At 42.7% G+C, this 24,186-nt stretch overlaps 1 protein-coding gene across 1 annotated transcript in view; it reads right to left on the reverse strand.

Annotated features, from left to right (window-relative positions):
* Positions 1 to 23,010, reverse strand: part of COBL (cordon-bleu WH2 repeat protein) — a 153,543-nt gene extending 130,533 nt beyond the window's left edge. The window contains exons 1-2 of the mRNA XM_084281406.1: positions 22,911 to 23,010; positions 22,681 to 22,741 (exon numbers count right to left, since the gene is read on the reverse strand). Coding sequence (XP_084137532.1) covers positions 22,681 to 22,724 — 44 coding nt within the window. The 5' untranslated portion in view covers positions 22,725 to 22,741; positions 22,911 to 23,010. The remainder of the gene's footprint in view (positions 1 to 22,680; positions 22,742 to 22,910) is intronic.
* Between the last annotated feature and the right edge of the window lie 1,176 nt (positions 23,011 to 24,186).

Here is a 24,186-nt window from a genome sequence, read left to right on the forward strand (position 1 = left end):
CTCGTAAATATTTTTAATGAATCTACAAAGCAGGAAGGTTTTTAACCACAGTTTTAAGATGACAGCATCTCCAGGAACAAATTGTGTCCAGTGAGATGAACAGGGCAGCGGGGGGAGCTGCACTAACCCCGAGCTGACCAGCAGCAAGACCTCGATGAAAAACCAGACGTAGCAGGCAGCAGGAGCTGCTGATTCCTGTATCCCACACTATCCCTGCATGTCAGATAGGACACTCAAACCTGTATTATTCTCAGCACCATTTCACCTACTGCATTCTTATTGCTCATGATGAAAAAAAAGTGTGAGAGCCAAAAAAAGGAACGCTCTTTTCCTCTGATAAAACTGCAAATTATGCCACCACTGAAGAACTCGCTTAAAGCACAAAAGGCAAGCAAGCATCTCAGCTGCCTTTATTGGACAAGCAGGGGAAAAAATAAACAGTCTGCTTGATTTTGTAATAGCCTTTACAGAAATATAGATTTATAAGTGGTTAATTCCCTTGGCATGTAAATTGGCACAGTCCGTTAAATTAATAGAATAACTCTAATTTAACCAACGAAATAATCTCTTCCTGGGATCTCTTTAACATACACATCCTATTACTGAACTGTAATTTTGAAAGAAATACCCATGTGTCAAAATAACTGTGAAATTCAGAGCTTTCGTTTTTTTTTCATATTCTAAAGATAATCACATAAATTTATTAAAGGAAGCTATGCATGAGGCATGGAGATTTAAAACTGATCCCAGTTGTCATTACACCAACAGAATTAAAAAAAATAAATCTACAATTAAAAAATGTAAATAACATGTGAAAATTTTATAATATGCAATGATTATTTACAGGCAATGGGAAACTAATAGTTTATTTTTTTAAATCATCGTATCCTGACCGTACAGCAAGCCCCAGATACAATAACAGCAATGTTACCTCTCTCAAACCGAGCGGCCTAGGACAGAACAGTAGTAGTGCATGAATCACGTCTTTTGCATAGACAACATCAGGAGAAAAAGGAGAGCATGAAAGGTGTATTTGTGCAAACTGGGACCAGCTGGGAAACCAGCAATACAAAATATATCCCTTCTTCTGAAAACATTCAGTATTAAACTTTATATGTTACTACTGGACCACTCATTCTTGTAACACTTTCTATTAATTACCCATATACTAATGGGGAGTAACATTTTACATTTTCAGCACGATTTGCAGCCATTAATAACAGGTAGACAAGCTACCCTTTTTCATAAGATGGAAACAGAAAAGGAGTGGGCAGCAATGTGCCTCCCTCCCTCCAAAAATCAACAGCGGGGCTGCCAGAAGAATTTGATGCATGAACCACTTGATTTTGCTGCTCTGCCCACACAGAAGGATTAAGAATTGGGGTTCTCTGAACCTAACCTCCTACAAATATTTACTTAAGCTAATACTAGGAAATCTGTCACTCTGCAACTTAGCCTGCATCTCCAAACAACTCACTCTTATGTCTTCAAATATTTTTTAAGAATGGAAGCGATGCTCCATCCAGACTTAACCAGAGGACGGTTAAAATGCCCTGCCTTCCAGCTGAACAGAATCTGCAGAAAAACCCAGTACTGCCAGATAGCCAGCGTATCTGTGCTTTATTCAGTAATCTGCTGAAAGCTAATCTTCAGTACCACAAGTAAGTCATTGTGTGCAAGAAAAAGTCCACTGTCTCTACTACTACTGCACATACAATAACTACTCTACAGTATCCAATTTTGAAGCAAGAAAGAAAAGTAGAGGCAGTTATTTACAGACAGCATAATGGATTAGATCATGCATCAAGGGGCACATCCATTTCATGTCGCTGAGAGTAAGAAATTTATTAATTGAAAAAGGCTCATCAAGTACGTCCTACTTCCTGACTGTTTATTAGTATTTTTGTGCAAAGTTCCCACCAAAAGAAAAATGTTTAACATTGCATGATGCATGCTGATTTATACACTGAGGTAACATTTTGGTTTTCTTTTCTGTGATTGTTTTGTCACATCAACTTACTCGTCTGGGGATTAATTCTCAGCTAAATATCCTTAACTCACCTTCTGCTCTGTTCTGTATAGTGAGACATACTGGCAGTGCCAATGCTTGAACTGAAGTCAACGTCATAATTCATGACTTCTCATAACCTCTCAATCTGATGCCAAGTACTGCCACAGAAAACTAACAGACCACTCAACTTTGAACATGAATTTCAACGGAGAAAAAGAAAAAATACATGTCTATTAATATTTTATGTGCTTAAAGACACCTGGAACCAAACTGCTCTCTCCCACTGATTACTGTTAGATCCTGCATGTAACAAAAGCTTTAATGCTGCACTAGCAGAGAAGCTGAAAGAGATTAATAAAAAGAAAGAGATCTGACATCTACCCAAGATTAGAAATAATGTTCTCACCAGCTACAGCAGTGGTGTGGATCAGTTTCTGATAGACTAAATTCGTTTTGCACTTGCGTGTGAGTCAGATCCACAGCTTGAACACTGCAGATCCCAGTTGGCTTGTTGCACAATTAGTCCAAAAAGGCAATAAGTGGCTTTTAATAGCAACAGCCAGAGATCTCTTCGCTGTGGTACTGCGAGTTCACTATGAAAGCACACAGCAGGTGAAGAACACACAAGTCCTGAACAGCAACACGTGCTTAAATGAGGACTCGCAGATGACAATGAGGTAAAGGGTAAGCTATCAGCAAGAGCCAAAAAGGAATCCCACTGAAAGATGTTTTTACTATATTTTGTGTCATAACTTCATTGTAGAAAAGCCACTGATGTTCTGCTATAGTCAGAACAACCTTGACAAAAACTGAGTCTGATTAACTTCTCAAAGTGAGCTCCACATTCCCTTTTATTACCAGTCCAGTCTCATATTAAATGCAGTGTACAACCCAACTGAGAAGCGCTCCTGAAGCTTGTGTTTCTGTATAAAGTGCATAGTCTCTAGCTGTCACCATCTACGAGATAACCTGTACTTCTTCCTAATTTTATGACCAAAATTTGACATTAAGAAATGACACAATGACATGGAACTCAGTATTATACCTTGTGAATAGCTGCCACATGAAACTATGCAGGTGTACTTTGCTTTTTCAAACTGAAAAAAAAAAAAAAAGCTTACAAAAGTTAATGATAGGGTATTTGTTTACCGTGTCCCATAAGAAGATTTAACATCAGAAAATAAAATCACAAAGTTGTCACAGTGGTATCACCAAGAGACACTGGACAAAAAATATCCCCTCTGTTCTGCAATACTGGATGGTGCCCTGTGCTAACTATCCATGTGATTTTACCTCTGCTCAGATCAAGACTAATAAATTACAGCCTTTGTAAAGTCTCTGCTTTCAACCACCTCTTCCAGTCAAATCCATATCCCATTTACTTGAAGAGCTAAGGCTTGCAAAGCACACAAGTTATTTATTATAAGCAGCAGCACCCTTTTGAATATCCCCCTTTTTGCTTTTGCCACTGTATTTTAGCACCAATCTACAAGTTAATATCTGTATCTACCTGCCTCTGGGGGGGACTCGTATAGCAAATGGTACAAATCTGAAAGCTGAAAATCATAACTGAACTGGGGGTGAAAAACTTGGACAGATCTCCTTCTCTTTTTATCTTGGGCATATCACTGTACATGTTTCTTCAAATATAATGGATACCCAGACAGTTACACTACTTGTTTTTTTCTAAAACAACTCAATAAAATGAGATGGTGCATTTATGCCGCTTTCTGGATAATGTTATTTTTATTTTCAGGTAGCTACATTAAACCACGTGATCTACCTGGGGAGAATTTTGCCTGAAATCACTTCAAGCAGCAGCTTAATTTCAGCTGCTGAACTATCACATGTCCTTCATTCATCCTCCTAGGGAAATGAAAGGGAAACCGTTTCCTTTGCAGGACTGGAGCCCTGCTTTGTTTCTCTTGATGTTGGATTTATATTCGTAGCCGATCATCAATGAATCTTTGGCTGCTGAACAACAACAGCTCCTCTGTCTGCCATCAGCAAGGGCATGAAAGGGAAATGACACACAGACACACACGCATACAAAAAAAAAATAAAAAAAAGGGGAAAAAAATCTCTGTTGGATCCAAGCCTCAATTTATACACTGTGAAGCAATCTCTCTGCAAGCTGGCTTTTCATCTGGGCTGGTTTTGTGGCATCGCAGTGTGGCAAAAATGCATGGGATGCTTTGCTTATGCCCTGCTCTTGCCTGCTCACGCCCTCCTCTCCGAAGGCGGTTTACATGTGGCAACACCTGTGTTATCTTAGAAATACTTTAGCCAAGAATAACCCTGCACACAGCAGCAGACTATTTACACCTGAATGCTGAGAACAGAAGGGCACGTAGCCTGGCCGAGTGGCTTTGGGTTGGCACAAAGAGTTTTTGCTCTAAAGCAAAGGAGTCAAGGCAGTGGCTGTGGAAAGGCGGGATGTACCAGTAATTCAGCTCAGCAAAAAGTGCAGATGGAGGCTTGAGAGGTGCAGCCAGCTGGAGAAATGCGACGGACAAGGCAGAGGTCAAAGTGTACGAAATGTGTCAGGGGAGGTCAGGGACCCTGCATCACATGGGACCTGCATGCAGTGCAATGGACACACCACCTTTAGGTGAGGAATGCCTGCTCCCATGCCAATCAGAGGCTTGCAGCAGCTTTTAATGAGCATTTCTGAATACTTCTCCTCCTCACCCTATTGCTCCCTGTCCCACGCCAAGCAAACCAGAACAGAACTTGCACAACTCAGTTAACTTGGAGCTGGCTTAAACCTTCCCAGATGGCTTGCTCTGGGGCTGCGCCTCAGTCTGCAACACCTCTTCCCATAGATTCAAAAGCCACGAGGACTCAAAATGTATTTTCCAACAGCTGGATCAGCTAGAAAAATCCACTGCAATTACTAACAGAAAAACAAACAAACAACAAACAAACAACAAACCACCTTTGTACATCTGTTACAGATGCCTACTGCATAACAAGGGTCTAAGTACAACATTATATAGAAAGGAATAAATAAACCAAAGACGGGCAATGTGAGAGACTGTTCCCCCTATGTGAAGGGAGTGGTGGACCAGGATGCATTTTGTGTGGTGTTACTGTATGGCAACTTGGCCTTGAAGCCCCAGAGCTGCATAATGAAATGGCACCTCACTTGAGCAGTGTGATGCAGGGTAGCTCAGAAATGGGCTTTCTGTGCAGGAGCAGGGTTTGCACTGTTAGGGCATCTGTTGCTGTGCCTATGTTTGCAAAATTTACTTCTCCTAGAGAAGTGAACTGGATCTGTTTCTGAGCCTGGCCCTTCTTTAGCAACTCCTGATTTGCAGAGCAGCCATACACTGAGGGAAAACACCTCTCGCCACAAACCCAACACAAAGGGTTTGGTGGTGGATACCACGTTCAGGTGTACAACTAAAGCTTTCCAAGGGGCTGCTCTAACTTGCACGTGAGGCTTTCCAGCTCCTGCAGCAGCTCAGGATCCAGAGCAAGGCCGAAGGAAGCAGCAGGCTGCTCACACAGGACGCAGCTCCGACGCACCAGCCAGGTCTTGCCATAAAGCTCCTCAGAGAGACTGTACATCAACCTGTCACTTCCCAGGAGGAGTCTACTTAAACTGCAGCTTCAAAAGAGACAGAATTTGACAGAATATGGAAGCATACACCTGGGTAAACAGTTTAATCCCAAGTGCTGTTGAGGTTTCTGCCTGCCCAGTCTCACATGGTCTGGTCTGCAAACTCTGCAAAATCATCCGATCTCGCTGGCTCGCATAGGCAGAGCCAAGGGCTGAAGACCAGAGCCTCGGGCTGAAGAGCCAGACCTTCCAGATTAGCTCCCACAACCCCCGAAGAGTTGTTTAATTATGATAAATTATAAACATTTTCTATGTATTAATAGCGGTTTTTAAAAATAACCCTGTAATTTATATTAAAATGCTGTACAGCCCAGACAGGTTTAAGATTCCTATCATTTATATAAATCAGTGGCTACACTCTCACAAATCACCAATTTCCACTGAAATACTCCTGATTTACACTGATATAAATGAGCAGAGTGAAGTTTATGGTTGTTCTCTTCCCTATATATGCAATGGATAGCACTCTGCCACCAAATTACACAGGTGTGAACCTGAGCTTTACAGATAACTCGTGATATCACCATCCCACAGCTTGCAAACTGGTGCAAGTGAAATTAAATTAATCTGGCCAAATACATATTCTCTGGTCCTGAATATCTAGTTCTGCTTGTGAGAATAATTTTTGTTCAGGAATCCTTAAGGTACATCAGAGATGTGCTGCTCTCAGGAAAGGGAGCAGAATGAAATTAAATTCTGTAACATATATATATAGTCTCATATGCAAAGACCAAGCAGCCCATTCTCATATTTAGACCTGATGTTAAACACTGGAAATGATAAACAGACACTACCCAAAACCTTCAAAACAGCAGAAAACAGCAGACTACTGCACTGATTCTGTGTTTGAGTAACTGCAGGACTTTACAGGCAGCAATGCAAAGGCAGATTTTTGTCTTGTCTTAAAGCACTGAGGCATATATATATATATATACATATATACATATTATATATATATATTATTATATATATTTATATATATTATATACATAATATATATTATATATATTATTATAATATATATATAATATATTCTTATATATATATTATATATATATATATAAAAAGCAAAAAAAAAAAAAAAAGCATGGAACTGTCATTTAGAAAAATATGAACTAGCTAATCTGTACAACTGTACATGGAAACAGCTCAACTTCTCCCAAGCATTAATGAAAGTAACCCTGAGGAATCGTCTTTGTGTCAAAGGCTCATGCTAAACCCCTGTATGATGGAGATACTCAATCCTTTAAAAAATATTCCATTACGTTAAAATAAAGCCGCTTGTGGTGCTCTTGGCATGGAGATGACAATGAAGTGCCCAGCTACCTCTCTTTGCCACCCCACCTGCTTCCCAACAGGCAGTGCATTCATGCAGCACAGCCGCTCTGCAGCGGAACATTCTGAATCCCCATCAGAATGGGGAGCATTGTCTCGAGGATTTACACCAAGCTACTCTTCTTTTCCATTAAGGCTAAATTGCAGTCATGTGTACAAAGATGGAAAAGCAATTACCTTCCAAAAGGCAATTAAAGAATCCTTAATTTCCCTGTAAAAAAAGCTACCAGGGAGTAACTTTTTTATCTCTGTAATAAAACCACCCCTATGTATATACATGCAATCAAGTAATAGTCTATGGTCTGCATACATACATTACTCTACCACATAAGATCAAGAAGGTAGTTTCAAAGTTTCTTCTCCATCCCCTCCAGAACAGGAACGTCTTGAACCAAAGCCCCAGCCCTCAGAAATAGCCGAGGGGCTTACGTCTCGCCAAGGGGCTGCCGTCAGCATCACCTTCATGACGTGTGGAGCCTTTCCTGAGACCTTCACCCAAAACCTCCCGGCCGGCCCCAGAGCCCGACCTTTCTCCTCACCTCCAGTCAGCTGCTGGCAGGGAAATAGCAGAGGAGATCTGACCAGGACACAGCACCTTCGTATGTTAGATCAGTATTACGTGTGTGTCCAGACATGACTTTGGAGGCGGGGGAGCAGTCTTCACTTGGTGTTGTTATTCTAAAAATCCCAGTCGCCGCCTCAGACGAGCTCACTCGGTCGAGTGCAACGCCGCCGATGCCACGGCTGTCATCAGTGCAGTCATGCTCGGTGGCTGGAAGGTCGCTTCCCTCCATGACTGACTAAAAGGAGTCACAAAAGCTTTCAGCATAAACTAGGGCAATACCATTTTTCTGTCTGTATTGGTTTTGTACCTGAAAGGCTTGTACGCTAGAAAATTGAATCACTTTCACCAAATTGATAAGCTTAAAAACAAGAAAAAGACACTTTCTTTAACATGTGGAAACTAGGACTTACAGACGCACATTTATACATAATCGTTGGCTTTCAGGATAACAGAATATGTTGTTTTCCAAATAAAGCTAGGCAGATACTCCTCATCATGTCTGCATCCACAGTACTGCAGTGGGCAAAGGTATGCCAGGGTTGGGGCATGAAGGAGCAGGCTGTGGTGAGGGACACAGAAAACTCAAGACAAGCTTCAGCAAAAGACGTAGAGCAAGTAAAGTTTCATCTCCCAAATAAACAGCACTTCTTTGACAGCTCTCTCAATTACTTTTTTCCTCCCAGTCCTGTCTTGTTTCTGATTCTCTCGCTTGGCTGCCGCCTAGCACACATCACTGATTTATTAGTCAGTGTTCAGTCACGATTTAGGGTCCCATCCAGTCATCATGTGACCTACAGCCACCGAGTGGTTTATATCTGTTAATGTTTGTGATGAAAACAATGTAATTGTGGGATTACTAATGGCACCCTTTTAATGTTACTTGCTTTTCCACATGTCAGTATTTTTTTTCCCTTAATTTTGTGACTAAAATGCGGCCGGCAACCTCCTTGCATTTGCGGACATTTGAAAATCTCATGACTTCATGCCCAAATAAAACAGCCCACACAGCAGTCAGGCTGTCCTTCCAAGGCGAGGAGGACAAGAAGCCCCCCCGGCCCCGCGGCTCTCCTTTGAGGGCCGAGCACTGCGCTAGCCCACACACCCACGCCTCATGCGTCCCAGGAAGATCATTTCCCAGCAGACATTTGCGGACGTGTTACTAATGATCCAGCTGCTAATTTAGCATCTGCTCGGGTTCTCGGGTTACCGGCGGGTGCCTCCCCACCCCGCCACCCTGCTCTGAATGGGTAGTACTCACGCATGGCTTCACCTCAAAAACACGGTGGTATATTTAGAAACAGCCAGCCACTTCACGCGATAAGGTGGCGGCACACTTCGCTTTAAGTAGGTAAATAAAACTCAGTCAAAAGTAATAAAAAGCAGACTTTCCAAGAAAAAAAAAATAAATCTTCCTGATCTGGGCATTTCAGAAAGACATGAAGGAGGAAAAAAACCTTTGTATATTGCAACTTAGTCTAGGGAAAAAACATTTCTTTCTCCCTCCCCTTTCTCTAAAAGGCAACTTGCTGCAGTTTATTTGAAGTAGAATTTCTTCACTATGAAATTAAAACACGCAGGATATGTCATGTATATTTGCTGTAGAAAGTGAAAACTCTCCTGTTACCACAAGTACATTTTTGTTAGAACTGGATATTAAAAAAAAATATTAAGATATTAAAAATTACTTTAAGTTGTCTGTTGGAGAGTGAAACTGCCACCAGAAAACCTCTGAGCTTCCACTTCAGACTAAGTCAGTTTTGCAGATGAAAAGGTCCCTGCTTTTTGTATGTAAGGCATCTTTATTTCTGCCTAGAACTGAACTTCATGGCTTGAATAATTTTACAAAGCTATACAGAACTCATTTTTTGATTAAGTTTTAAGATGGGGTGAAAAAAATGAATGTACTGTAGTACTAAACCACCGTAACTATTTACTGAATATCTACATACAAATTTAGCCACTCTGCGACAAAAAAAAAATAACACAATTAAGTAGTAAATGCTATTTTTAAAGGAAAAAAAAATCACTATAAAAAATAAGTGCATTACCGTCTACTCAGTTCTCTCATTTAAATTGAAATACTAGTCCATTATAATACATCTATTTACACAAACTATAATAGTGACAGCACGTTATTAATTACAGGCTGATTTAAACACTGAGGCATACTCAGACATAATAAATGCACTGATGCCAATACTTAGATCTGTAACCAGAGGTGATATGGCTTGTTATCAATTTTATGTCATTGAAAAGGCGCGTAGCAGAATCCACCCGGGGTTGTTTAAGCTTGAAAAGAGCTGGAAGCAGATTATGTGAGAACACATTTTTCTCCCTTTTTTCCTGAACCCTGGCTAGATAAGATCAGCACAGAGAACTGAAAGATGTCAGGATAAAGGACAAGAAGTGGCTTAAGGAACAGGATTCATGCAGCAGTGCACTTCTAGACCTTTCCCACCTCACCACGTGCCCTGCAGTGTCCTTACAGGATCTGCAGATTCGGGACTCCCCAGCCCCAAAGCAGCAGTGAGGGCACCATTTGGGCCACCAATGCAGCAGCCAGCGGCCAGCTAGAAGACAAGTAGGGATGGTGGTGGCTCCTTCCAGCTCTTGGAAATCCCAGCCCTCAAGCAGCAATAACTCAATCCTAGGTGGAAGTTCAAGGATGAAGCTCTCCTTTCATGCCACAAAACTAAAAACTCTCAAGAGTTTAAAAAAAGGCTAGAAAGGATAAACTTCACTATCAAGAGACAGTTACTTTTTTTTTTTTTCTTCCTAGAATGTTTTCTTCAAGTTTCTTCTCTATTTATTCTGAGCCTCCAGGGACGTACTTTCAGACGACATGAATAAAACCACGAACACCAGAATGCCACCACTGCTGAAACCTGCAGGCACCACTGCCCTACCCAAGACATTGACCATGCAGAAATCTACAAGTCTTGTAGACTCCTGTATGTGCAAGTAACATGAACTTCACCAAGGAACACTACAGGAACACAAGGAACACTGTAGCTTTCATGGTCTGTCAGACTATCATCCTCAGAAATTCCTCCAGGACTTGACAGATGTAAACTGACCCCAGTCCAATTCTAGAAGGAGCAGCACAGCTGTACGATACTGGGAAATGCTGGCTCCAGAAGTAAGGTCCTGCACTGTAACATTTATTTTCAATATTACGCAACATGCATTACCCAAAGTTTAATCTTCCCTCTGCAACTCCGTGTGAAATGCAAACACAATTAACTCAAAAGATAAGCGCAACTTTCAAAGAATCCCAAAATAGTTACACGTTTGCTTTTAAATGTCCAGAGAGCCTACCAAACCATGAGGATCAAAGAACACACTTCTAAGAGCAGTAAACCAGCTCAGTGCGATGCACGCATTTGTTCTACCCCTTAGCACTAAAGCTGGAGACGATTTGCATGCAGTGATTAGAGCTGTGCATGAAGTACCCACATATCCTCATCCTTCCTCACACCTCTCCAAAGCAGCTACCCTTATACTACTTACCAGCACCAAGCAAAGCAGTCCACGAGAGAAAAATCATCCGCTTCCAAAACAGGTCCCCTGTGGATCTCTCTATGTCCGTATAATTTTATTAGGAAGAACTGAGGCATTTTTTGTCTGGTACAAATCACAGACACTTCGGAAGTCACAAAAGGAACATGAAGTCTCCAGTTCACTCAGAACCCTGAGTTTTATACAGACATTTTACCTGGCTGCTGGAAAATAAGAAAAATACTCTTTTTACTCCCTTAGCTGCATCAGAGTAGTATGGTTGATTACCATTACACTTTACTGGTTCTCTTTCTACTACAGAGTGGTGATATCCTCGGTAAAAGCAAGAAGCAGCACAGAATACTAAGCAAAGTCTCTCTAGATAATTTTAATCTTTTAACCTTAAATAATGCTTGGCAAAGACAATTTGATGCAGGAAAAACCCTGTTGCTGATTTGGGGTTTTGTCTTAATATAAATAATGTTTATGAAAGATTTATAGATATTTGAATACTGCTGCACACGTACAGCCAGGTGCTAAACAGAGCACGGGGGGTTTGTTTGCAATCTGAGCTTGCACATTATGTTTTTCCAAGTAACTCTGCCTACCCCTTCCTGGCCAAGCTGGGGACAGAAATTCAGCTCCCATGCTAGCGACATGTTCGTTCCCATCTGCTCGGATAAAGACACAGCACAAGTGCAAGCTAGATCATTGCTCCGAGATTAATCAGAAGGCTGAAATGCCACAGATAGCCTCCAAATAACTTCCAAATAACTTCCAAAGCCCCCAAATAACTTCCAAAGGGGCAAGACACTCTGTTGCTGCTCTTTAGCAGCAACAGAGTGTCTTGCCCCTTTGGAAGTTATTTGGGTCATTCAACTTTGCAGGGCTTGTCTGCGGCAGAGGCTGGCACACCCGGGCTGCTGAACCATGGAGCGCTCTGCCCCCGCCATGGCACTCTGTGGGGTATTATTCACACGCGGCACCGAAGCCCTGCACGCAGAGACTGTTTACATGAACGCAGCTCCACGCATTTCATATGCTGAACGGAGTTGTTTATCCTACAATCAAAAAGGTAGGTGGGAATTTACATTTTAAAAGATTGACTGAAAACTGTTCATATATGTGTTGCTTTTAAAGCAAAGTTAATTTGCACACACACAAAAAAAACAGTGCTATCAAATTATTTCCAGGCAAATTAAGCTAAGCTGGAAAATACAGGTACTTCAGACTTGCAGTTTTCCTATCGGTTCAATACTCCACTGAATTAAAAAAAATAATCAGAAATTATTCTCAGGTAGCAAATTAGTAATATAAATAATTGGCAATGCACTGCAAGCAATATTTCTTTCCAAGTAACTCCTTATGAAAATGAAGCTGCATGGGGAATTTACGGTGCTTTTCATGGCAAGAAACCCGAGGTATCTGTATAAACAGGTTTTATACTTCAGGCAGTTTTATATTTGTAAAATACTTTCCAGTAGACCTAGATCTCATTTTTAATAGGAGAAAGTATCGTATTTAACCACTTGAATGCAAAGAGATTTCATTCCAAAATAACTATGGCTAATTTGAGCGTACACAATAATAAACAGTAAACAATGATACAGATGAGCAGCAGTCTTAAACGCAGCTGGCGCAATGTCATGACAAGATGTGGGCTTTTTAAAAAAAAATAAAAAAATATGAACGCTGCCTGGTCCTGTGAGAAGAACAACAGTGAGAACAGGAACAACTGACCTCTTTATCCTCAGCCAGGACGAGCAACCTGTCCTTAGTGTGGAACAGGTCCTTAGCTGTAAAATACCACTGGAAGCACGGTGCTGTGAAGCTTCCTATCATGTAAATAAAGAGCATCCATGGGTGGAGGAGAATATAGAAGAATATAGGCACCTAACTCACCTATCTCCACACACGTGGCCTACTGTAAGGAGGTACCTCATTTGTGCTAGTTCAGCAGAAAATACCAACCAGATCCCCATTACAGAGATGAGGGCAGTGAGCACCCACAGCCACCCCCCAGTGCACACAAGCGGCCCTGTGCTGGTCTCTCTCCCACACCTTTGGCCCTGCATCAGATGCTGTGATTTCATCCTCAAAATGGGCACAAGTGAGCCTGGTAAGTGAAGCAGAGCAAAACTGAACGTGTCCTTCACATGGGCCCTTCACACCTAAGCTGAGCTCTGAGACAATGGAAGTGTGGATGTGCCCACCCCCCTCCAAGCTCAGCGGGTCCTACCAACTCAAGCTGCTCCAGAGCAGCTGACCAAAGCCCCATTTCCAATACCGCATTAATTAATTAATTCCAATTAACCCATACTGCTGCTGTGCAGGGCTTCCTGGCAAGTGCATGCAGACTCACTGTCTCTGTCCCAACACAGCCCAAGAAACCACAGGAACAGACAGAATCTGCCCAGCCCCTTTTACTCATTTTGTACTATATTATACTGGCAGTCTTTAAAAGAACAAAAAAATATATTTAAAAATAATTAAAAAAAAGAAAAACAAACAAAAAGAAACAAAAAAAAAACAAGCCCCTGGTTTGTCTTCCATAAGGAAAATAAACCTTTAAAAAAGTTGAAAGAAATAATATAGCGGAGGGATGGGAGGCAGACCCTGCTTCTTGATCCTTGCATTGAGTGCTAAACCACTGAGATGCTGTTTATTAACTGCAAAACAGAACTACTAAAAGCAAAATAAAATAACAGCTTTCATTTAATCCACCGATATATCACTATTTCTAGAATTCACAGTTGGTCTTCTTCAGAAAGAAGAATTCTTAAACAAAGGTATAATACAGTTTCCTTAGAAGAGTAACTTTTTCCTGATACCAGTGAGATTGAACACTGGGCAAATACTAGCTGCAGAATAACTAACTGCATTTTCAAGATGGTATTCTCTTGTTTCTCACAAATCCAAGCAAGAGATGGAAGAAATTAGTTAACTGTATTAACTGCTTAAAAGTTAAGAAGAAAGGCAACTTCACTTTCATCATGAAACTGTTTAATCACCAGCGTATAGTTCCAGGACTGTCTCTTCCTAAATAGCTTGTACCATCTGTGTAAAACTGTCTGCAAAACTTGAATTGAGGAGAGAAAATAAATCAACTCAACTTTTTATTTAAAAGTGAAGTGTAAGTTTTTATCCTCCTTAGTACACAGTAATTTGTAAAATCCACAAATCTCTTAATTTAACTTAAATTACTCTTCTGCAATTACCCACGTAAAAGGATAATTGTCTTTTTCCTTTCTTCTACACTTTGGGTTTGATGCTGGACCCTTTATCCATCACATGTGGATGCAGTGGTGTTTGTCTCACAACAGAAAAGCCAGGTTTGGTGAGGAGAAAGTAATGTTGCATTAATACCCGTTCAGGAGTAACAGACTTGGTGTGAAGACAGGATGCAACTGACTAATTTAAGTGCAGAAGTGAAGATATATTCTAGTCTTAAAATAAAGTTTCAGTTTAAGGCTGTGTTAAATTCTCGGGTGACGTCGATGCAAACCCTGGTTTCTTCCCCTGCGACGCACAGCCCAATTTGGGAGGACAGACACCTCCTCCGGCTGCAGACAGAGCTCCCTCCAGACACACAGGGACAGGAACTGGCCCCGGTTTGTCTCCCTCTAGGCAAAGAGCTACCCAGGGAACCAGAGTGTAAGGCAGACCTTAAGGAGCAGTAAAACAACAGCAAGAAGTCCGTGTGCCTCAAAAAGCAGATTATGAACACCTGGCAGCAGATCCTAACTTCTGCACGCTGTGCTGCTCCACATTGCTGGTAGGCGACCAAGTGATTCCCCACCTCAGCACAGGCAGGGAAACAGAGGTAATTAAAAGCGAGCAAAATAAATAATTTCCTTAATTACAACACCTGCAGTTTAGCAACATGATCTGACCTAGCTGTAATCGTATGTAATGAGTTTGTAGAAACAGACTTGGGAAGATCTGAAGGTGTCACCCTACCAAGATTTTAATCATGCCAGGAGGCAACGCGTGGTATCCTTCCCAAGGAGAAAGCCCAATATCGCCGAGGCTCCTCAGCACGGCCCGGCATGTTGGTCAGAGCGACTGGAAGCAGCGTGACCAGCCCAGAGCAGAAAAACTGTGCTGATCCTGAAACATGAGATGTACCTCCAGGGAAACCAGGAGTCACTTCTTCGGTATCCTTGAAACTGTAGGCTTGGTACTAAGAGAAGCTACTCAAAAAAAAAAAAAAAAAAAGTAATAAAAAGGTGGAATCTGGAGTCAGACCAAGGTATTCCCTCATCACCATACAGAACCTTTAGAAATGGAGAAGAGGATATAAAAGAAGCGCACACGAGAAAAGAGAAAACAGTCTTCCCTTCAAATTTGGCTGAAACTGTGTATTGATTCAGAGAGAAAACCAGAATGGAAAATACTCGTCCTCTGTGCAGTATGAGCAGACATACTGTCCTCGGTGTATTTATCTAGGAGGTATTTTTGCTGTATATGCAAGATATTCACCTCAAACAAAAGAAAAAGGGAAGAAAAAAATAGAAAGGAAAGCCACCTAAGTGCAGAAGTAAGCACAAAAATGAGTAACTGTTATATTGCAAAACAACCTGGAGTTTTATGCATCATTTTGAAACCTATCAAAGCAGGAAAAACATGCTTAATATAACCCAAAAAACTCTACAGAACCTACACAGAAAATGAAATAAAGATGAGTACTTTAAAGGGTGCTGAACAGAATTTGCTGTTTTCTCTTTATATACACCTCCACAGCTCCCAAAAGACCTCAGGGGTGAGCACAGGGACATTCCCGCTGTGGTATGTGTAGGGCGGGCAGAAAGAAATGTGCTTTTCAAGCAAAAGCCACATAGACAACATAAAACTGAGCTCTATTTTGCAGCTGTCCTCTTGTTTGTCAGCTTTGACTGAGTTGTTCCCACGTTTGGTGGGTCTTCCAAAGACAGCAGCCTGAAGACCTTGGCACAGCCTGGAGGACAAGCTCCTCCTGGTGTCATCACTGCCCCATCTCATAACACCAGCAAGTAAGGAGGAGAAACCCAGCAGCCTCACCCCAAAACAACCAGCTGCCTCTGAGAGAAGCCTTCAGAGGGAAGAGGGCTAGCAGGCTACCAGAAACAAAAGGCTTAGGAGATGGGAACAAATGATCATCAACGGAGTGCTCATATTTAGGAATTTTGTTGGTCCCTACTGTAACTAAGCTGTCATCTTCAAGGAAACTCGCTAACAGACAACCAGATGTACCTACTGTAACGATAAGTAATGAAAAAGCAGCAATATAAAAAGGTTTAATATCATCTCACTATAGATGGTGGTAGCACATGTTTAGTAAAACAATGCCTGAAAATTCAGGAAGCACGTCACTGACCATCAGTGTTACCCATATTAAATCTCTACGTATTTGTGAGGTTTTCAAAAAAACAGTATTAACCACCAATTACAGAAAACTAAGGGAGTTCCACCCTGCTGGCTCAACTTTACCATACAGTCTCAGGAACAGTTGATAAGCTCAGTGTGCATTTATATAAATAAAACCTGATACATAGCAATGGAAAACAGGTATGGTAAACAGGGAATGGTTCTGCTCATTAGCTGTTCTTACTAAAAACACGAAGGAACACTTATCTGATTAAGCACTTCTCAATTGGTACTAGCTGTTGAACCTTGCAATATGGCTATATTTAGAAAACTGATAACAACAAATTTGTTTTTCCTGCTCAAGCTCCATGCCAGTGGTGAATCTGGCAAGCTCCATGCCAGACTTTGCATCTTGTCTGTTCATTTTATAGGGTATGGGAAGTTTTACTGTTAGCACCCCAAAACCAGCATAGCTCAGAAAGACTATTTTCTTTTAGCCTCGGTGTCATTCCTAGAGCTTGCTATGGAACAGCTTTAGGAATATAATGAGGCTTACATTTATTTGGCTTCTTGTTCAAATGAATGCGGACTTTCGGGTGGTCCTGGTAATTTTGTGTGGCGAAAGTTAATGCTGACTTAATCCTCCACCCGTCCTACACACAGCAGGTCTACATATGTGGTTTTCTGTAAGCAAGTTCCCAAACAAGCTGGCTGCTGATTACTGAGGTGAGCGACTCTCCATCACACCTTACCAAGCCATGATGCTTTATACACACCGCAGTAGCACAGAGAAACTCACTGACCACCCTTCTAACTTGCACACAGCTCAATCACCTTTAATAAAAATAGACACTGGGGAATTCAGAATATCACCCCAAAATGCAGTCTGTCTACTTCGCCTCTGGTGAGTATCTCGCACCCAGCCTACACCAACCTCCTACTTCATTCGCTTGTTTCCTACCTGCTTCAATGCTGCTCACTGCCTCAAAAGGAAAAAAAGAAAAAGGAAAAAAGAAAAATAAAAAAGAAAGTTTATCTGTGTTGTACCATTTTTTGAGCATCACAGAAAGCTCTGTGACTCAAGTGCCATCACTGACACCATTACAGGCAACTGCCAACTCTTCCCATGCAATACATTGCAAAGCACACACAAAATGCAGCTGAACACTCAAATACCAGGTTGCATTTACAGGATCAGAAATGAGATTTTTTTTAATTATTTTTATTTTTTGTCCAAAAGACCCTCTCAATCTGGAAACTATACTGAGAACACAGGAACATCAAGAGAAAGACCATTTTGGATCTGCTTTTTTGCCACACCTCCCATTACAACTGCTGCTCTGCGCAAATGCCCAGCGTCCTGTGCAGCTCATTAGCTGGGTGCATAACGAACCCGCAAGGGCAGCCTTCCTTGCGCAAAGGTGCTAAAAGTGGGCATCAGGCACCACGTGTGCCAGCCACCCTGGCACTGCCCACCGTGCAACCTCTGTGAGTCACTCCTTGGCACGAACAAAGTCCCTTGCTCATCGCTGGCATTGTAATGCTGAAACTATGACAACAATACGCTATTCCCAGGATCACTCATTTTACGATAAGCAGCCTGGCTCATGGGGCAGCTAGCAGCCCTGGAAACACCCTACACATTAAGAGGATATAGCATGTGCTGTAATATCCACTATCTGGAAATGCAGATACTTTTTAAGATCCTTCAGTCACAAATTTTGATGGAAACATGGATCTTAAGTCTTCTTCCACTCCCAGCTCCTAATGCAGGAGCTGCTGGCTTAAGCCACTCAGGAAGAATAAATTTCTAAAGACCCCTCAGTCTCTTAGAAGAAGTATTAAAGTGTGAAAGCTGTCAGTTTTCATGGAAATCACAATGCCAGAGCACCACAAAAAAGCTGCAGTATACAGACCATAGTTGTTGCCAGAAAATCAAGTGTTTGCTGATGCTGAGAGAGTAGCTAAAAGCTGAGCACAGGGGAACACTTGTTCAGGCTCTGAATTGTGATTCAGGAGAAGCGAGTTGCTTCCCCAGCTCTGCCACAGGCCTCCTGGCAGCTTTCTGAGCAAGCCACGTAAACGTGGCCACACTTTTGCCTGTATAAAATGGAGTCTCTCAGGGGTATTTCCTTACCCCTGAAGAATACTGTTAGGAAGCCTCCATAATGCTTGTAAGATAATTCAAGTCTGTGACAACGGGAATCTAAATAAGTATTTAAAGCACAATAGATGTTTAAGAATATGTACGTTTAGTCAAGAAAAGTCTCATTCCTTCAAAGGCAAAAAAAAAATATTTTTTCCTGGTCATAATCACAGTTGTACTCTGATCTGAATCACTCTGCAAAAAGCAATATACCACTTCACCAACAGGACTGACTACACACAAAGCAGCCATATATTTACCAAACTGACTTCCAAATAAATATTTAAGAAGGTTTTTTTTTTTTCCTTAATGGCTAACATCAGCTAAAACTGCACACATGGGAATGCTCTAACTTGTAATCAGCCCCCCCTCTCCCTGACTTTATCTACTGGAGCATCCTGGATATCCACCGAACTTGGTGCAGCTTGCCCAGACAGGGCAGTAGGCAAAGTCTATCCCATCAAAATGTAGTGCTACCCCCTGCTGAACAAGGACGTGCTTTTATACAGACAAGCGATTTGACCAAGATGTAAGGTTATAGGAGCAAAAGCTGACAAAAAAAAAAAAAAAATGAAGTTAGAATTACAGGAAGAAAACACGAGGAGCAAATGCGAAAGGAGACAGCATGAAATAGGAGTTTCAATTTCATCCACAGTGGCAGAAGCAGCATAAAAGAGCAAGATGAAAAAATATGGAGGATACCTATGGAAAAGAAAATAATGAGACAATTAGGAGACTGGGAGAGTGAGAACAAATCCTGAATATTCTGGGCAGCCCAGAAATGGCAAGAACTTCAAGAAGCCATCTATTTCATCCCTCTGCTCTGGTATGAGGCTAACAGACTTAGAAAGGGAAAAAATGAGGAAGGATAGGAGAAATGGGAAACTGGGATTCAGAAAGAACAGCTGTAAGGACTGACCTGCACTGCATTTATCTCTCCCTTTTGCTTATTGTTACAATTAGCTTGCTTATCTTCAGCAATCCTGAGACATTAGTCATAACTGAAAATACATGTGTTTGCAGTATATCAGGTCAATAGTCATGTTCATACAGAGGTGCAAAATACAGTAAAACCCACCCACATAATAGCAATCATAATTCTTCTGGTACTGACACCTGAGGGTTTCTGCTTTGTTGTTGTTGTTGTTCTGTTTTTATGTGACATATCTCTGCTGACATGAAAAGAAATAATTTGGATCCCAACTACATGTGAGAGGAGGACAGGGCTAACACCAGTGTGAAAAACGTATGTGCCCATACTAAATGCCATCTGAAGTCTGCAACAGCAGCATACGTACAAACCAGGACGCAACACAAAGGGTAACGCCAAAAAACACGTGTCAGTCTTTCATCTGGCCAAGGCAGGAATTATCAAAACACTCTGATACTCCACATTTTTAATTGTGATCATGTACCTTTGCTGGACAGCACTCTGCATATTTCACACAAATCTCTCATAAATACAACGCAGGCGAATTATGAAAATTGCCCAGTTTTCCAATTTAAATGTTAATTACACCGTTTTCTCTATATAACTTAAATCTTGTAACACCGGGCACGCAGCATAAGATCTGTTATGATGACATTCACACAGACATTCTGAGGACAACAGCACTCTCCAGGCTTTTCCAACACAATGTTTATAAATAATATGCTAAACATATGTGTAATGGTTTTGGTTTTTGTTTGTTTAAAAGCTGGGTGTGGAATTTCACAAGGTAACCTGCTTAACTATGTGGAGTAGATATTGAATAAAAGGGAAAGGTTTCAACAAGCTGAGGTGTGTGACCTATGCTTCTTACCCATGGGTTTCATTTCTGAGAAATGAAACGTCACTAACGTTTTGCAGCCTTTATCTGTTTTACCCGGTCACTTCAATCCAGCAGATAAATCATTCCAAAGCAGATGCGCTTGCATGTGCCTGTGTTTGTGCTAAGACCCTGTGAGACAGGGAAGGAAGCCGAAGCAAAAACAGTAAAAGTCCAACTCAAAGAAAGTGCTCGTGTATCTTGTTTCTTGTAGGGACTTTTCCCACCCTTGCTGAAGACTATAGAGTCCACTCGAGGAATGAAGGAGTGCCTACAAACTGTGGGCTTCAGCAGGAGATAAAGATGCTTGCACTCGCAGCAGACGATGCTCTGCTCTTCGCACAAACTGATCCTACAAGTGCTCATTTAGGCTCAAGTCTTTTATACTGCTTATGACCAATGTATGTCAGTTTTGCCATGCTACTGTCAATAAAATCACCAACCAGCTGTTCAAGAGACCTAGACAGAGAGGCCTATCTCTGCTCTCCCTACTGAAATCAGCACAGATGCAGGTACCAAGGCAGTAGGTTTTAAACATGTGCGTTTCTCTCTTCCAGCACCCATTGAGTGACTACAGAAGAAATAATTCCTATTTCTGGCGCTACTACTTGTCTTGAATTCCCCTTCATAACCTAAAATAAATGTTAATTAATTAAAGCATTACAAACCCGATCAAGCTTTATAAAACTTGTGCCTAGAAATTACTACTAATAAAATTCTTGATACTGAAGTCCACAATTATTCTTGAAACTGAGAAATGGGAAAAGCTCTTCAGTAACAACACAAACTTCATTTTTTTCATTTTGCCATTGAAGACCAAATAAAAGTCCATGAAAACCAAAGAACAGTATCCTTCTTTTAAATGCGCAATTCTCAAGCAGCTGTGGCACAAAATACATGCAGTCGACTCATCTGTGTAAGGCATACAGCAGAGCTTCTTCACTCTTTACCAAATTATACATTAAATTAGTTCACCGTTGAACAAGTGAAACTCTTAACATTACTGTTAATGATTTACATAACGACAAAACAGCTCCGCCTAAATTTTGTTAAAAATTGTAAACTTGAGGTCATTTTAACCTCTTGCTTTCGTAACTGCCAGCTAACCCAGTCAACGAGCTGGGAATTTATACAGCATTTCTTCTGCCACAACAGGAGTACTTCTGCCACAGTCACGTTAAAATCACACTCCTGGACAAGTTCTACAGTTGCAGGTGATACCTGGATTCATATGGGAAGCAAGACGGACAGATGAAGCTGTCCTCGTTGCATTTTCCTGGTCCTAGCTGATTTCCCAATGGAAAGCGTAAATCCTAATTAGGGACCAAACATCCACTGGTTCCTGTACAGCTGTTAGAAGTTCAAGGAATTACCAAGATGTCAGTGAAACCCACAGGCACATCCAGGCTGAGATTTTCCAGTTCCCAAAAAAGGACAGAAGTATTTCCACACGTACATCAACTCAGGCAAAGCGGACGGGCAGTCCCTGTCAGCGTGCATCACAGCTTTGCCACCAGCACGCCGCTATGCAATATCCAAACTGTATCTTAACCTGAAGATTAAATTCTGCTCCTTGAGCTGCCGGGAACAATCTGACTAAAGTTAGTGCAGTTCTTGTAACTTCTGGCCAGCTGTGTGATACCAGAGTCTGGGCGTGGAATAACCTCACGTTCACAGTGATGAAGACACCGGGAACTTTATTCAAAACACCCCCAGACCTCAGTGCTAACCTAGTCAATCATTTTAATGAAACTTTGGATACCTAGCAAACAGGACAAAATTTTAATCAGCCCTGTATCTAGAGGAGTGCTGGATATTTGTCAAAGCACACACATAAACTAGTATCTCTACTCTGTCAGGATTTTAGGCAACAGCCACCCTACCACATCAACTCTAACATCAGAGGGGAGAGAGGAGGCACATTATGCTTACTGTTTTTCATAAAAGGTTAGCTTAAGGGATCATAGTTAAGGGTCACAATCAAATAGACCTGTCTTCTAACAGGAATTAAGCATTTATTTACAAAAACAAAACAAAACAAAGCCCCGGCGAGCTTCCACCGGTGGCAGAAGCACTGCACAGGGGCAGCTTCACTACCGCCGCACCGGCACCGGCATCTCCGCACCCGCTCCCCCTGCTCTCCTTTCCGCGGTGCATGCTACAGGACTTCCCAGAGGGCACAAAAACCGAGGAAATTAAACGCAACACGGCTCCTCGGGCGCCCTGACAGGCACTTGGGGGCCGCTTTCTGCTCAGGGGGGCGGGCGGCTCGGGCACCTGCCGGCCGGCTGGCGGGGCGGCCATGCCGGGACGGGGCAGGAGCGGGGGGTCGCGGCGGTGCCTTACCCGCTCGGAGGCTTGGCGGCCGCGGGGCGGACCAGGGTCTCCATGGCTGCTCCGCAAGGGTCTGGACACGGGCCCGGCGGCGAGGAGAGGGAAGAGAGGGCAGCGGTGAGACGCGGCTCCCCCCCCCCCCACACACACACCGACACTCCGCCACCGCCCCCTGTCCGCCCGCTCCGCGGCGGGCGGCGCTCCCCGGCCGGGCGCTGACAGCTCCGCCGGGCACCTCCTACCTGCGGGACGGGACGGGACGGGACGGGACAGGGAAGGGACGGAGCGGGGACGGCCGTGTCGCTGCCCACCCAGCGGGGGCGGAGGCAGAGCCGGGCCGTTTCCATGAGACTGCCCGCGGCAAACACAAACACGGCGGCCGGCACCGAGGGCACGGCCACGGCCACGGCCCGCCGCCCCCGCACCGCGCGGGGTGAGCAGCGGCAGGAGGAGGAGGAGGAGGAGGAGGATCCCCGGGGATGTGTCGGAGCCGCGATGTGCCCTGATTTGGGCACCCCGGCCTCTCCAGCCTTACATCAGCCTTGTGCAAATCCTGCCCCTCAGAAAGCTCGTCGCCCAGCTCTGTGTCCATAGGAAATGCAGTAAGCGTCTCTGGCCTCAGCAGCCAGAGTTTCTTCCTCAGCGAGCAAGATTTGGCAACTCTGTGCCAGAAGCTGCACGCCAGTGATGGCTCTGCTATCCGCAAGCTATTAAATATTTGGAAAAGTTCAGACACTGGATTAATTCGCCAGTCACAGAAAGGAAAAGTATGCCTTCATCTTTCCAGTACTACGTGGATGGAAGATGACCATAAACCCCCACCTTTGTCTTTTACCCATGCTCCTGCATTATGATCAAAGCACCTGTTTATGTGCGTTTACTTAAATGTTCAGTAAAACACTTATTGTGATGTAGACATCCTTAATTTCCTCTTCCCTCACTTTGACAGCCCGAGGACCGACTCCTGGCTGCTCAGCAGAAAGTTGAGAATGCTGCTTTCTGTTTCCTTCTCCCCTTCCATGTTATACAGAGAGGTCCTAAGGGTAAGGGAGGCAGTTGGCTATCCCAGCCGTAGGTAGAGAAACAAAAATACACGTTTGCAAAAGCAAAGCATTATTGTCCTCTTATTTCCCTGTTAACGTGGGTAAAAGTTGACTGAGTCACTACAGCTCAGTAATTACCCCTGGTCATCCGAGCCGTACGCCGCAGTAATGAGCCACAAGCATGTTCTTAATTTGTTCCCTTATGAAAATAAATAGCCTAGCTCGCATACTTTGTTTTGCAAGCTTTGTGGATTGGTTTGGAGTCTGCACGCTGTCACTTACCATAGCTCCAGGAATGAATGGTGAGCTATTAAATCACCGGATCTTGATTTCATAGCACCGTTCATCCTCTATTTAGTGCATTTTCAATCTCCCTTTTTCACTCCTAAATGTAAATGAACTCCTGCCTATCCTAGAATACATGCTAAAGCTGCACGGGCACAAAATCTGTACAGAACCCCCCAGACCTTCCCAC

Source organism: Netta rufina (genome assembly GCF_964035555.1).
Source record: "Netta rufina genome assembly, chromosome: 2".
Lineage (NCBI taxonomy): Eukaryota > Metazoa > Chordata > Aves > Anseriformes > Anatidae > Netta > Netta rufina.